This window comes from Taurulus bubalis (assembly GCF_910589615.1).
Source record: "Taurulus bubalis genome assembly, chromosome: 17".
NCBI classification, from domain to species: Eukaryota; Metazoa; Chordata; class Actinopteri; order Perciformes; family Cottidae; genus Taurulus; species Taurulus bubalis.
In genome coordinates, this window is record NC_136605.1 from 19,455,343 (window position 1) to 19,471,166 (window position 15,824).

The 15,824-nt window shown below is 39.2% G+C and overlaps 1 protein-coding gene across 2 annotated transcripts; it reads left to right on the plus strand.

Moving 5' to 3' along the window:
- Window positions 1-2,556: 2,556 nt before the first annotated feature.
- On the plus strand, window positions 2,557-11,602 carry litafd (LITAF domain containing). Of its 2 annotated transcripts, none has more exons than XM_079233153.1 (5): window positions 2,557-2,614; window positions 6,113-6,156; window positions 6,272-6,361; window positions 6,491-6,671; window positions 10,457-11,602. In XM_079233153.1, exons 2-5 carry the CDS (start codon window positions 6,117-6,119, stop codon window positions 10,572-10,574), a joined length of 429 nt encoding a protein of 142 aa, XP_079089279.1. In that variant the 5' UTR covers window positions 2,557-2,614; window positions 6,113-6,116; the 3' UTR covers window positions 10,575-11,602. The 2 variants fall into 2 exon arrangements, with proteins under 2 accessions (XP_079089279.1, XP_079089280.1); XM_079233154.1 differs by lacking the exon at window positions 2,557-2,614 and adding an exon at window positions 2,621-2,718.
- The last annotated feature ends 4,222 nt before the right edge of the window (window positions 11,603-15,824 follow it).

A 15,824-nucleotide genomic window follows, 5' to 3' on the forward strand; every position in this document is an offset into this window, starting at 1 on the left:
GAATTTAGCACTTTTTAAACAGGCCCTTTTTGCAGTTTTATACATAATTCAACTATTGTATTTCTACCCGATTACAAGTATAATTTCAATAAAAGCATTATTTTTATGTAATATTAATTATATTACTGGTCTTGCTTTACCTATGGTTTCAAAAGCAGTCAAAGCTCAATATTATTATATATTATTATACTATTTTTGCATTGGTTATTATCTCAGTAGAACCAACAGAAATGTAATTCTGCGTGTCTTCTCTTCAATAGGAGTAATTGGTTATGAACAATGGATGAATTATTGTTCTTAGCATTCACATTAGCGTCACAGCTATTAAGACGGCCCTGTAATCCCGTGTCCCAGTTTATACAAAACGTTGTAACACACACACCTCGGTCTCTTTACGGAATGTTAAAGCCTGCAGGGATTGGTCTAATCTCTGGAATGCTGCTCATCAGGCCCATCGAAACACACAAACACACACAAACACACACACACACACACACTCTCACCTCACCCAGTTGACATCATTAGCGGAGGCAACACCCCAAACTCTACACACACCTTGACTACTGTAGATTTTCCAACTGAGGTGTTTCGGGGTGAATGCAAAATTGCAAGTCAATGTATTATTGCATTATTATTACAGAAAACTATTTAAAAAGTTAAAATGAGTCTTTAAAGATAAAGATCAGTCAGGTTGATGCAGACTGCCTTTAGAAACATAGATTAATAAATGTTATTACAACTATTTCCCGGCCTCCCTCTACATACATGAAGGTGTGTTTAGGCAAGGCCCTCCACCTCCAGCAGAACTCTGTCCAGTGACCAACAATAGAAAAATGTGGCTCAACTGGCCTGCTCCCAGCTGACTGAGAGAAAAAGAAAAACCTGGCCAGACATCTCCTGAGTGTAACGCCGGTAACAAAAAGAAAAAACAACGGAGAACCTGAACGTGCCGTGTTCTCACCGGAGAAAATGCAACCAAAAGTCGTATTTTGGCATCAATCCCTGTATTGTGTGTAGTTTATATAGCCAAACCTCCCAACCCTGCATCCTCCTCCAGCTCCTGGTAGCCTGCTGGATATCACTGGCAGACAATGTCGAGGGATTGGTTGGTTTTGAACGTACTGTACATCTTTTGTGCGGTCATGTGTTTCTGATTAATTTCCATCGTGTTAGTTTGCAGCAACATAATAGAGAAAAGTTTGAAAAGAGCATCATTCAACTTTCATTTAAAGGACCACGGCAGCCTTTCGGGAATTCTTTGATAGTTTGGGAAATACAGAAGCTGTTTAATGTAGAGCTACTGATCAGGAGATCAATCCAACTCTCATGTCTGTCTGGTATAAAGATACATGGCTATTGATGGCCTATTTTAGCACAAAGGCTCACCAATTATCATTTTATATCTTGTTTAATTTGTAATCAGAGGGCAGGGGCCGAGGGGTTGTTTAGTTGAATGAGTCAGTCGGCTCACTTATTGATCCTTTATCTGGAAGCCTTCATCTAGAAGCTACTAATACCAGTAGCACAGATGTGCTACTGGTATTAGTAGCACAGATGCCTGTGGTGCTCGTACACGGGTAAACCTTAATACTGTTAAAAATGATGATCTCTATTTCTTGACTGGGACCAGTTCATTCCCAAAACTGCTTTAGTACAGATTAAACAAACAACAAACTGTACATCGTGTTAATTGCTGCGCTTTAGGGGTGCATGGAGGAGAACTTTGATACCAAGCGAGGCTCCTTCTCACTGCTCAGCAAACCTGTTGCTAGCCTTAATAAACAGATATGAGATTTGTATCAATCTTCTGATGTAATTATTAAATAAGCATACTTATTTCTTCAAACATTTAGTTGCATGATTGGAGAATGATATACTTCACTTGTTTGCCTGTAGACGGCACAGACAGTTATGTAATTCCTCACAAAATCACGTATAACAGCTCAAAACTGTCGACTCTGGGACAACGGTTGTAATTCTAGCAACCATACATGACATGCATACAGATGTGTGTGGTCATGTTCACATTCCTCACAGTGCGAGAATTGCATTTTATTTTATTTCTGCATCTTGTTTATTTGAGTAATTTCGGTCTTCTCTTTCATGCTGACAGACATTGAATTCTTGACATTTTCGGGGGCAAAACATTTTTAAAAAATGTAACTGTATGTTCACACACGTAAGCGTGTGTCACTCACACACCTTCCGCTCACATTCCAGGTCAATAAGTGTGATCGCTTGGAGTCTGTGTCGGGTTGAACAGTCTGCTCAATACAAAGCAGCAGGAGGGGAACTGGTTAGACTCACTAGAGTGACACACACACACACACACACACACACACACACACACACACACACACACCCTCAATAATGTCCCAGAAACAAAGAACAAAATATAAAGACGAGCAGTTCAGCGTTACAAAGTTACACCTTAAACCACTGGGTGACTCACTCGCTCAGCATTATTCAGTCAGTGAGGGCGGGGCTGTGGGCGTGTCTGGGGGAGGAGCTTATAGAGGTACAGGTGAGACAGGTGGACATCCTACAATCAGTCTGGACTCATCAGCAGCAGCTCACTCACACGCTTACATACAGATTGAAAAACCCTACAGAGGTAAGACAAGATCATATCGGATTTACGGAAAGGAGGACTTCATTGCTCCGATTCAGATTTGGAGTTTCTTGAGTTTACATAGAGAGCGTTAGACACTCAGCCGGGTAAGGATTGGTCGTTATGAGAAAGAACTGAATATTCATCTTAAGCTTTAAATCTCACATTAAATTACTGTGAATGAATCTGTTGTGACTTAAATCAGACAACTGGTTTCATGGCTTCCAGGAACATTTTCAGGCAGGAAGTCGATTTCATTTTGATGCTTATTCCTTGTCACAATTTTTTACATTTGCCTCCTCTTGTCCTTGTGTTGTTTTTTTTATGTATTTGTTTAGTATGCGAGGTATTAGTATTCGGAGGAGTACATACATGGGTGTAACCCAGAGGACATTCAGTGGCTTAGACAGAAAGTGAATGAGCCATTCAGGTGACACTGTTAGAGTCTGTTGCGCTCCTCGTACATGTGTGTATGTGTGAAGTCATTCCTGCTGCAGGAAGCCACGCTGGACGTCTTAGAGACGGAGGGTCGGCTGCAGGATCTTGGCACAAACATTCAAGTCAAAAACAGAGATTTTAGAATTACTGTCATGGACTTGTGTAGTAGTAACTGCGGTAGTATGTAGTAATAGTTTCCACAGTAGTTCATTCAGTAATGAGATGACAACAACCACTTCATGGTTGGTTTGATGCCGTCGGATTCAGAGAAAAAATGCTATATACTATATTAATCATACTTCAAAATGAGCACAACGCATTGAGGCCTGCATGAATCTAATACTGGTCTGACTCTTGTTGAATCTATTTAATTTGACATGTCGTTCAAGTGTCCGAGAGATTTTGAGAAAAGGGCAAAATATGTTATTTTTCCTCAATACATTTGATATATTTATATGTATTTTCCTGCATTGTGGGTTGAATTGTGTGTTTTGGTTGATCTGGGGTCAAATCAGGGTCAGATGAGAAAAATCCGAGACTGGACTTCGATTGAACTCCCGAGCTCTGAATGAGTTCAACTTAAATCTCCACAGCTGTTGGATTAACGCCACGTCTTTCTCTGAAGTGATTGATGGGTAATGTCTACTCCTTTGTCAGCTGATCATTACAATGCATCATAAGGGAGAGAGAGAAAGTCAGGTTTGACCAGCGCTGTGCCACTTACAGTCAGTGCCACGCCTCACCTGTTGTGTCTCAGGGTGTCACCTCGTCGTCCTGCTTAGCATCAGAAAGACCGAGTTTCACCGAGATCCACATCGCCGATCGGCTCTCTGGGAAGCTCCCCTACTGCTATGAATGGGGCTTTTGCCTCATTGCTGCTCTCGATCGGTCACACCCAGTTCTTCCTCCATTAATTCGGTGACGAAGCTTCATAGAAAGCCGGGCTGACGTCCTCCCTCACAGACGATGTGTTGTTTGATCGGCAGACTGTAACTTTCCCCCTTCGTGACTTTAAAGTATCTCTGCAATGTGGCGGATGAATTCTTCCGAAGCCGCACCCAGTCGTCTCCGCCTCCATCCTCCTGTCCCCTCTGATGACAGAAACGCCAGTGGTCCTACTTGTAATAATTATCTTCTCACTCAATGAGATAGAAAACATCATATCATGAACAAATTGGCAATCTCTGAGGCTGCTGGAAACAACTATTTCCTTGTCCAGCATGAAACCAACACACACATTTTTTTTTCAATTAATGTTCTGCAAGCTGCAACCGTGGAACGCAGCCAAAGAGTCAAAGAGCAACTCAGCCAGTTATTCAAGACCAGTTCTTCTGCCATGACGAAGAGCTTTTACCAAAGCTCGTCATCATAACAGACCGAGAACTACGGGCTGGTTCGGCCGGAAAGAAGGAACCGAAAAACTACATCACATTAAATTCACTTATTTGAGAGATGCCTCTGATTTCCGTGTGTATTCAGAAAGCTGTCAACGCAATGTCAGGTTGTTGTTTTTCCCCCGAGATGAGCTCAATCAACAGATTTCAGATTTGTACAAAGCAGCAGTGACACACCCTCAGTCTGTGACACCCAGAGATGCATGCGGCCCAGTCGCATTCCTGCAGCAACAGGGTGTCGGCCAGTGTGTGTGTGTGTGTGTGTGTGTGTCAATCAGCAACATCCAGAAAAAGAGAAGTTGATGTAGAAGTGTCTTAAACCTGCATTATTTCTAATGGCCACCAGGGGGCGGCTCCTCTGGTTGCAAAAACAAATCAGATTGTATCTCTTGATTCATTCCCTCAGTAAACATTGTAAACATGAGTTTATGTCTCAATCTCTAGTTTCAAGTCTTCTTCAATACAGCATGATGCTCATTTAGTAAATTATGGCCATTTAGAGTCAAGACCATGAAGTACGGTATGCTTTAGGGCGGGGCTACAAGGTGATTGACAGGTCTCTGCCACAGTGTTGATTAATCTTAGAACTTTAACCATTTTAGTGTGTTTTCAGTTCATGAAAGTTAGTTGCAACATTTTTGGTCGCCTTAAAAAATCTCTTTTTGTACTAAACTCGTAGTTCAGTGACGTCGCAGTGACTGCGTCCACTTCTTATACACAGTCTTTGGTGTTGGTGTGAGATAATAGTCAGTTAGTGTGTTTGTGTGTGTCAGAGAGAGAGAGAGAGAGAGAGAGAGAGAGAGAGAGGCTGAGCGGCATACAGATATGATGTTAGATGATAGTCGAGCTCTGTGTGTGTTTCAGTGTTACAATAAATGCTAGTCATGCAATAGTGTGTTTTTATGTTTGTTTACATGGAAACAAGGAAAGGAGGACAAAAGAAGAGGCGCGCGATGCAGAGAGGGAGAGTCGTGTCCATCTTTTAGCAGGTTTTTCCTGTGTGGCGTCATTATATTAATCTGGTCACATGACTTTTGTTTTCCAATGGGGCCTAAAAACCAGCGGAGCAGCAGTTTGAACGGAGTTGTTTATCTGTTGAATATGTACACATTGTTAAGGAAGGCATTATAATCTAATTTACTCAAATCTACAGATGCAAGATTCCTTAAAAACAAATTAGTTTATATCATAATAAGATAATATTTGATGAAGCAGCAAGTCTTAAACAGACAGAGGCAACTAAGAAGCGACACTAAGGGTCATATTGTGATGAAATGTGTAGAGATGTGTAGTTAAAGACAAACAAATGTCTTCATTCTTAAATTGCCATCCAGATATGAAATTATTTGCATCGTGATGGAATATTTTGGACATCTCGTTCCCGCCCTGCATGACAGTCCCGCCCAGACGTTTCCCATCAGGGACACTGAGAAGAAACATCCACAAATCCAGAACATAAATCCTGAGTCGACATAAATATGTGTCAGTGAGAGGCGACATCTTCATCAGACTGACTTCTGACTTTGGCTCCACCTGGTGGCAGAAAGCAGCAGTGCATTTATCTCTTGAAAGTTAAATTAAATACAGATCTTTGTATGTTTCATAAGGTTTCAGTGTGTTTTGTCTTTTTATAACCATGTTTTGACATTTTATCTCTCTCTCTTTGCAGCACAATGACAGATGGAAAACAAGTTCCTCCGTACAGCTTAGAAGGTAAACCTGAACACACACACACATCATCATCATCATCATCAATTGTCTTCTTCTTCTTCATCATCATCAGACTGCCCCATTGACTTGTTTCCTCTTTCCTTTTCTACTTGTCCAGTTCCGAGTAAAGGTGATGTGGTTGTCTACCACACACACACTCCCTTCAACCCCACCACGGGCAATGAATCCGCCACCAATGTGTCGCAAGGTAAACTCACACCTGACGTCACGCACGTCACACACCTTACCGACACAGTGTCCTTAACCTTCTTGTTTCCTTTCACCCTCGTTTTCTCCCCTCCTTCCTCTTGTGTCTCTCCTCCTCTTCCTCCCTCAGTGCACACCAGCGGAGGAGGCATTGGCGATGGCAAACAGAGGTTCGTGAGCTACGACGGGGGTCTGGGGAACAACCCCGGCATGACGACCTGCACCTCCTGCCAGCAGCAGGTCATGACCAACGTCACCTACAAGGCGGGGACGTACGCCTGGCTCATGTGCTTACTCTTCATCTGCTGCGGGTGAGTGTGTGCTTCAACGCGTCAACACAATAACACACCAACACGTTAAAACATGAACACAATGAAACATCAACACGTGTACACATCAACACAATAACACACCGACACATTAAAACATGAACACAATGAAACATCAACACGTGTACACATCAACACAATAACGCATCAACACAATAACGCATCAACACAATAACACATCAACACAATAAAACATCAACACAATAACGCATCAACACAATAACGCATCAACACAGTAACACATCAACACAATAAAACATCAACACAGTAACACATCAACACAATAACACTTCAACACAGTAACACATCAACACAATAACACTTCAACACAGTAACACATCAACACAATAACACTTCAACACAATAACACTTCAACACAATAACACTTCAACACAGTAACACTTCAACACAATAACACTTCAACACAGTAACACTTCAACACAATAACACTTCAACACAATAACACTTCAACACAGTAACACTTCAACACAATAACACTTCAACACAATAACACTTCAACACAGTAACACATCAACACAATAACACTTCAACACAGTAACACATCAACACAATAACACTTCAACACAGTAACACATCAACACAATAACACTTCAACACAGTAACACTTCAACACAATAACACTTCAACACAGTAACACTTCAACACAATAACACTTCAACACAATAACACTTCAACACAGTAACACTTCAACACAATAACACTTCAACACAATAACACTTCAACACAGTAACACTTCAACACAATAAAACATCAACACAGTAACACATCAACACAATAACACTTCAACACAGTAACACATCAACACAATAACACTTCAACACAATAACACTTCAACACAGTAACACTTCAACACAATAACATTTCAACACAGTAACACTTCAACACAATAACACTTCAACACAGTAACACTTCAACACAATAAAACATCAACACAGTAACACATCAACACAATAACACTTCAACACAGTAACACATCAACACAATAACACTTCAACACAATAACACTTCAACACAATAACACTTCAACACAGTAACACTTCAACACAGTAACACTTCAACACAGTAACACTTCAACACAATAACACTTCAACACAGTAACACTTCAACACAATAAAACATCAACACAGTAACACATCAACACAATAACACTTCAACACAGTAACACTTCAACACAATAAAACATCAACACAGTAACACATCAACACAATAACACTTCAACACAGTAACACTTCAACACAATAACACTTCAACACAGTAACACTTCAACACAATAACACTTCAACACAATAACACTTCAACACAGTAACACTTCAACACAATAACACTTCAACACAGTAACACTTCAACACAATAAAACATCAACACAGTAACACATCAACACAATAACACTTCAACACAGTAACACTTCAACACAATAACACTTCAACACAGTAACACTTCAACACAATAACACATCAACACAGTAACACTTCAACACAATAACGCATCAACACAGTAACACTTCAACACAATAACACTTCAACACAGTAACACTTCAACACAATAAAACATCAACACAGTAACACATCAACACAATAACACTTCAACACAGTAACACTTCAACACAATAACACTTCAACACAGTAACACTTCAACACAATAACACATCAACACAGTAACACTTCAACACAATAACGCATCAACACAGTAACACTTCAACACAATAACACTTCAACACAGTAACACTTCAACACAATAACACATCAACACAGTAACGCATCAACACAGTAACACTTCAACACAGTAACACAATAACACTTCAGCACAGTAACACTTCAACACATCAACACAGTAACACATCAACACAATAAAACATCAACACAGTTACACTTCAACACATCAACACAGTAACACATCAACACAGTAACACATCAACACAATAAAACACTAACACATCAACACAATAAAACATCAACACAATAACACATTAACACATTAACACAATAAAACACTAACACATCAACACAATAAAACATCAACACAATAACACATTAACACAATAAAACACTAACACATCAACACAATAAAACATCAACACAATAACACATTAACACAATAAAACATCAACACAATAACACTTCAACCAGTAACACTTCAACACAGTAACACTTCAACACAGTAACACTTCAACACAGTAACACTTCAACACAGTAACACATCAACACAATAACACTTCAACACAGTAACACTTCAACACAATAACACTTCAACACAGTAACACTTCAACACAATAACACTTCAACACTGTAACACTTCAACACAATAACACTTCAACACAGTAACACTTCAACACAATAACACTTCAACACAATAACACATCAACACAGTAACACTTCAACACAATAACACTTCAACACATTAACACTTCAACACAGTAACACTTCAACACAATAAAACATCAACACAGTAACACATCAACACAATAACACTTCAACACAGTAACACTTCAACACAATAACACTTCAACACAATAACACTTCAACACAGTAACACTTCAACACAATAACACATCAACACAGTAACGCATCAACACAGTAACACTTCAACACAATAACACTTCAACACAGTAACACTTCAACACAGTAACACTTAAACACAATAACACATCAACACAGTAACGCATCAACACAGTAACACTTCAACACAGTAACACAATAACACTTCAGCACAGTAACACTTCAGCACAGTAACACTTCAACACAGTAACACAGTAACACTTCAACACATCAACACAGTAACACATCAACACAGTAACACATCAACACAGTAACACATCAACACAATAAAACACTAACACATCAACACAATAAAACATCAACACAATAACACATTAACACATTAACACAATAAAACACTAGCACATCAACACAATAAAACATCAACACAATAACACATTAACACAATAAAACACTAACACATCAACACAATAAAACATCAACACAATAACACATTAACACAATAAAACATCAACACAATAACACATCAACACAATAAAACATCAACACAATAACACATTAACACAATAAAACATCAACACAATAACACATTAACACAATAACACATTAACACAATAACACAATAAAACACTAACACAATAAAACACTAACACAATAACACATTAACACAATAAAACACTAACACATTAACACAATAAAACATCAACACAATAAAACATCAACACAATAACACATCAACACAATAAAACATCAACACAATAACACATTAACACAATAAAACATAAACATGACAACAAAAACAAACACAACTTAAATATAAAAAAGAAACAAAATGAAACAGATCTTTAGTTAATAATGAATGAATGTAATCTCTGCAGAGACCAGCCAACGCATCATGATCGACAGCGTGGCTTCAACATCTGATTTAATCATATTTATTTTCATTATTTTACATTCAGGGTGAGGTGAAAACATTGTGGCGATGAAGTCCTTCTAGCAGGCAGTAGGATCTATAGCAGACTATAAACACCCTCCTCAAAATTAAGTTTTGTTTCCCATAAATATAGTTTTATTATTGTTTTTCCCCCTCAGAAAATGGGATACAGTGCTTAAAATAACTGAACAACAAATGATAACACACTACATGATCAAAACAAAGCACACGTTTCCATACAGCTGCATGCCACTAACTGTGTGTGTGTGTGTGTGTGTGTGTGTGTGTGTGTGTGTGTGTGTGTGTGTGTGTTGCAGATTAGTCCTGTGCTGCTGCCTGATCCCTTTCTTCATGAACAAATTCAAGGATGCGTATCACACGTGCCCTCGCTGCAACAGAGTGCTGTACGTTGACAAGAAGAAATGCTGTAAATGATGAAGACGATGGAGGACATGGACCCATAGAAATATGGAATAACACCCCGTTGCCTCTGTAATGGAGCTTATCTCCATGGAAGCAAAACATCTTATTATCAGCGAGCAGACTGGGAGTCTTTGTGTTGTCAGAGCCTAAATATCATGTGCTCACTTTTATTATTTTTTTAAAAATCTGGCGAGTAAAATTAACCTATTTGTGCCCAACCACTAAGCTATATTTAGTATGATATGGAACATTTGTTATGATCGGTTCAAAGTCTTGAAATCTGTTACGGAAGTATCCAACATGCACCTTTTAGTTTTTTAGATCACATAAAAAATCCAGTCAAAGTCAGGATTTTTTTGAAGAATGAGAAAACATTGTGTTTGTTAAATGTTTTTCCATATATATTTTTTTTCTTCTCACAATGCATATTTTATCTTTGAGCTGGTGATGAGTTCATAGATACCAAACACTTGATTGTGCTCTTAGTTTCTGAGATATAGCAGTTTTCTTATGTCTTTGGACACATGGGACGAATGTTTTCTCCTGAAATATGATGACACATAGAGAACAAGACAGTCGTCACACGCGCCCAAAGACTAGATTTATTAAAAACTCACTTTTTAGTAAAACGGTTTTGACCGCTTTTGAAAGATTGTGTGCTTGCCAGAAAACACACAATTACAGTTGTGGGCACAGATGGGTTAAGCACACCCTCATGCACTTTCTGGGAGCCGTTTCAGCAGAAAAACTTTCTCTATTATCCTTTTCTCAAACTTCTGCATATATACATATATATATATACATATATTATGTCATTGAAATGAAGGCTTGTATATAAACTTTATCAAATACTTTATGTTTCAAGGGATTGTGCATTTTAAACTCAAACGAGCCAGCTGTTCTTTCCGTTAAGCGAACTGAATTTGGCTCCATGTCCCAAACAAACCATTAAATTTGTAGGCTGATCATATTTGTTGATGTAACGGTGTGTAACAGATTCCTCACATTTTCTTTGTTAAATTAAAACAAAGGTCCATTCATCTGTGGTCTTTCATATCTTGTGAGTACACACGGACACGTTGAGTGAGATTGAACATAAAAGCGACAACAAGTGGCCAAATGATTGTACCTTTACACTGAGTATTGTATATATAACCTCAACTTGTGTCATCGATTGTATGTACAGTCCTACTGATAATCTCATAAATAAATCATATATTCATCTCAAAACAAAGGGAAGGTTCTGTGTGCTGCTGATACTTCCTTCAACTAATTGATATTTATTGCTATTATTTTGTGTGATAAAGTGATTACAAAACAAGTGACAACAAGTACATGAACTGTGTGTGTGTGTGTGTGTGTGTGTGTGTGTGTGTGTGTGTGTGTGTGTGTGTGTGCATCGAATATGTGTTCAGGATGTTAGGATGTTAGGTGAGTGAGGGGCATTGAATCGGTACACACATACATATATCTAGATATAGATGCCGTTCCACATAGATGGCGTTCCAACAATCAAGAGGAACCCCGGATAGTCTGAGAACATATAAGAAGGTTCTCCGTAATGCCAGAGGAGCCTACTACTCATCAATAATAGAGCAAAACAAGAACAACCCTAGGTTTCTCTTTAGCCCTGTGGCCAGGCTGGCTGAGAGTCTTAGCTCGGTGGATCCGTGTAATCCTATAGACCTTAGTAGTAATGACTTCATGAACTTCTTCAATGATAAGATTCTAGCTATTCGAGGCAGGATCGGTGATCTCCTGCCCTCGACTACCGGTCCATCCTCATGTGGGGCATCCATGGAGGAGGCTGTTGGCCCTGCTGTGTGTCTGGATGGATTTTCTCCCATCAACCTCGACCAATTGTCTTCAACGGTTTCTACTTCTAAACCTTCTACCTGTCTCCTGGACCCCGTTCCGACGAGGTTGCTTCAAGAAGTTTTACCTTTAATTAGCACCTCTTCACTAGATATTATCAATGGGTCTTTATCGGGTCACGTACCACAGTCTTTTAAAGTAGCTGTAATTAAACCTCTTCTTAAGAAGCCCAATCCCGATCCACAGGTGTTGGCTAACCACAGAACTATCTCTAACCTTCCCTTCCTCTCTAAGATTCTGGAGAAAGTAGTCGCAAATCAGTTGTGTGACTTTCTACATAACAATGGTTTATTTGAGGACTTTCAGCCAGGATTTAGAAAGCATCACTGGTGACAATTACTAATGACCTTCTAGTTGCATCAGATAAAGGACTTGTCTCTGTTCTTGTCTTGTTAGACCTTAGTTCAGCATTCGACACCATTGACTATGGCATCTTATTACAGAGACTAGACCAGTCCATTGGTATTAAAGGAACCACACTAAGCTGGTTTAAGTCCTATTCATCAGATCGATCTCAGTTTGTATTTGTAAACGATGAAGCCTCAATGACCACCGCCGTTAGTCATGGAGTTCCACAGGGTTCTGTGCTTGGACCAATTTGATTCACCGTACTTATGCTTCCTTTAGGCAATATTATCAGAAAACACTCCATAAACGTTCACTGCTATGCCGATGATACTCAAGTATATCTGTCGATTAAGCCAGATGAAATCCACCTTGTCGCTAAACTTCAAGCGTGTCTTAAAGACATCAAAACCTGGATGATCTGCAACTTCCTGCTGCTGAACTCGAACAAAACTGAAGTTGTTTCACTCGGCCCAGAACACCTCAGAAATCAATTATCTGATGATATGGTTTCTTTTGATGGCATCAAGAGCAACTTGATGCCACTGCGGTGGTGGCATCCACCACCACCGTAAGGAATCTTAGTTATCTTTGATCAGGACCTGTCCTTTGGCTCCCACGTAGAACAACTCTCAAGGACCGCCTTTTTTCACCAACGTAACATTTAAAAAATCAGGGACATTTTGTCTCAAAGCGATGCAGAAACGTTGATCCACGCATTTGTTGCTTCAAGACTGCATTACTGTAAGTCCGTATTATCAGGCTGCTCTGGTAAGTCTCATGGGTCTCTCCAGTTGATCCAGAATGCTGCAGCTCGTGTACTAACGAGGACGCGGAAGAGAGATCACATTACTCCTGTACTAGCTGCTCTCCACTGGCTTCCTGTAAGATCAAGAATCACATTTAAAATCCTTCTCCTTACCTACAAAGCCTTAACTGGTATTGCACCATCATATCTTAAAGAGCTTATAGTCCCATATTATTAAGACCCAACATACAGCACTGCACATAAATCTGAATTTCTGGTCAAATTTGGCACGAGAAAATAAAATCTATATATGAGAAACACGTAAATGTTCATGTTGGTTTTGACGAATTCTAATTGGGCCTTGTGCTTTCTTAAAATCCCAATAATCCATTAGTGTATCAGTAGGCCCCATTGATTTTATATTGCAGTACTAGCAACAGGTGACAGCGTACCTGCTCATGGCGCTCATGAGGTTTGTGTCACACAGTAAATTGTTTCACGACCTTCATCACCAACAATCCTCAACGAGTTTGTTGGCCAACAAACACGGGCTCAGGAATGAGTGCACATTCTCACCGAGGGTGAGGAAGATGGTTTACATTTCTTTGGAGCGAGAGGCAGAATGATCAGCAGAGAGATTGTCGGTGTCAATTAGGGGGTGGGGTTGTGGGGAATTTGGGGCGGGGCTTGTGGAGGCACAGGTGAGACAGGTGGAAGTTCCAGCTGCAATCGGTCTGGCAGCATCAGCAGCAGCTCACACACACCTCTCCACGCAGACTGCGACGCCGAGGTAAGAAAAGCATTAGTTATTAGAAAGTTGAGATAGAAGAAGTAAAATAATGTATTTGTTTGGCATGTGAGGTGTTGGAGCAGTTCGGACATGGTGTAGACCAGCTGTACGTGTGTGTGTTTTTTTTTTTTTTTCATAAACTAATTGATGTTTGGATTGATGCAGTCAGATTCAGAGAAAAATGTTGTGACGCAGTGACAAAAGACACAGTGGTGTCTTAAAGTGCTGAAGGGTTTAACAATAATTAAGAATAATAGATCATTACGACAGACAGCCAGACAGACAGATATATTTGTTTGTCACAGTAGCAAGGAAGGTTGCATTGTACAAATATCAGGGATGAAAATACTCAATATATACAACAAAACTCAATATATACAACACATTAGCAGAGCGTATTCATTTAGAAAATTAAACAATAAAGAAAGTGAAAAAATGCAAAGTAGCAGTGTATATGAAGTGTATATAAGTATGTACAGTGACTAACAAACAACAAAAGCTGCTTTTATCAACGTGGAACGCGGCCAATCAGTTTAAACTCAGCCAGTAAGCTGAGACCAGTTCTTCCACCATGTCAACCAACTAGGACGAAACTCTTCCTTTAAATCAGAAACACCACTTCCTGCCGAGAATTAGACAGAAAGGAATGCACGGTAAAATGTTGAACATGTTGATAAACACATAGTATATGTATAGTATATTATGCATTCAGATAAATTAACTTTTTTGAGTTATATTTTCCCCTAATTTTCACAATCAGTCTTTCTTTATTGTGGTTCTCATTGCTTTTGCAATAAAAACCTCAGAAAACACATTGAAGGAGAAGTTTACGTACAATTAGTGGGGACACGACTAAAATCAAATAGTACTAAAAGAAGAATACACGGCGATATCAGTTCAAACAAAAAGATAGATCTGCATGCACAAGGATTCACAGGAAGGTTTGCAGCATGAAACATAAAATATTAAGTCTTTTGTTTGATACCAAAAGTTGTGGATGTAATCCAGTTTCACACGTAATATCACGTTCATAAAATGACACAAGTATGTGTCAGTAAGAGAAGACATCTTCATCAGAGCCCTGATTTTTAGCTCCATCAGTCTGACTTTGGCTCCATCTAGTGGCAGAAAGCCGCAGCACCTTTGTCTCATGAGACGAGAAAGTATTAAAGATCTTTGCATGTTTCATGGGGCTTCGGTGTATTTTGTCTTTACTGATGATGAAGAGGAGCGCCGTTTGTAACAATCGTTTTCTGTCTCTCTGCAGCACAATGAGTGAAGATAGAAACCAAGAACCTTACTACATCATACCAGGTTTACCTGGGTCAGGTTTACCGGCCTCAGGTAGACCTGACTACATCATACCAACATAATATATATATATTTTTTCTCATTTAACATACTTCTGTTATTTACTGTTATGAACTATTTTCTACCATTATTTCTCTAATGAAAGTAGATTTACTGAGCGAGTCTCTTTTTCTTGACCTCCTGCAGAGGTCAG

Coding starts and splice junctions, on each gene's coding strand:
- litafd (XM_079233153.1), top strand. CDS start 6,117: ATGACAGATGGAAAACAAGTTCCTCCGTACAGCTTAGAAG. Junction 6,157..6,271: donor TCCTCCGTACAGCTTAGAAG/GTAAACCTGAAC, acceptor CTACTTGTCCAG/TTCCGAGTAAAGGTGATGTG. Junction 6,362..6,490: donor CGCCACCAATGTGTCGCAAG/GTAAACTCACAC, acceptor TTCCTCCCTCAG/TGCACACCAGCGGAGGAGGC.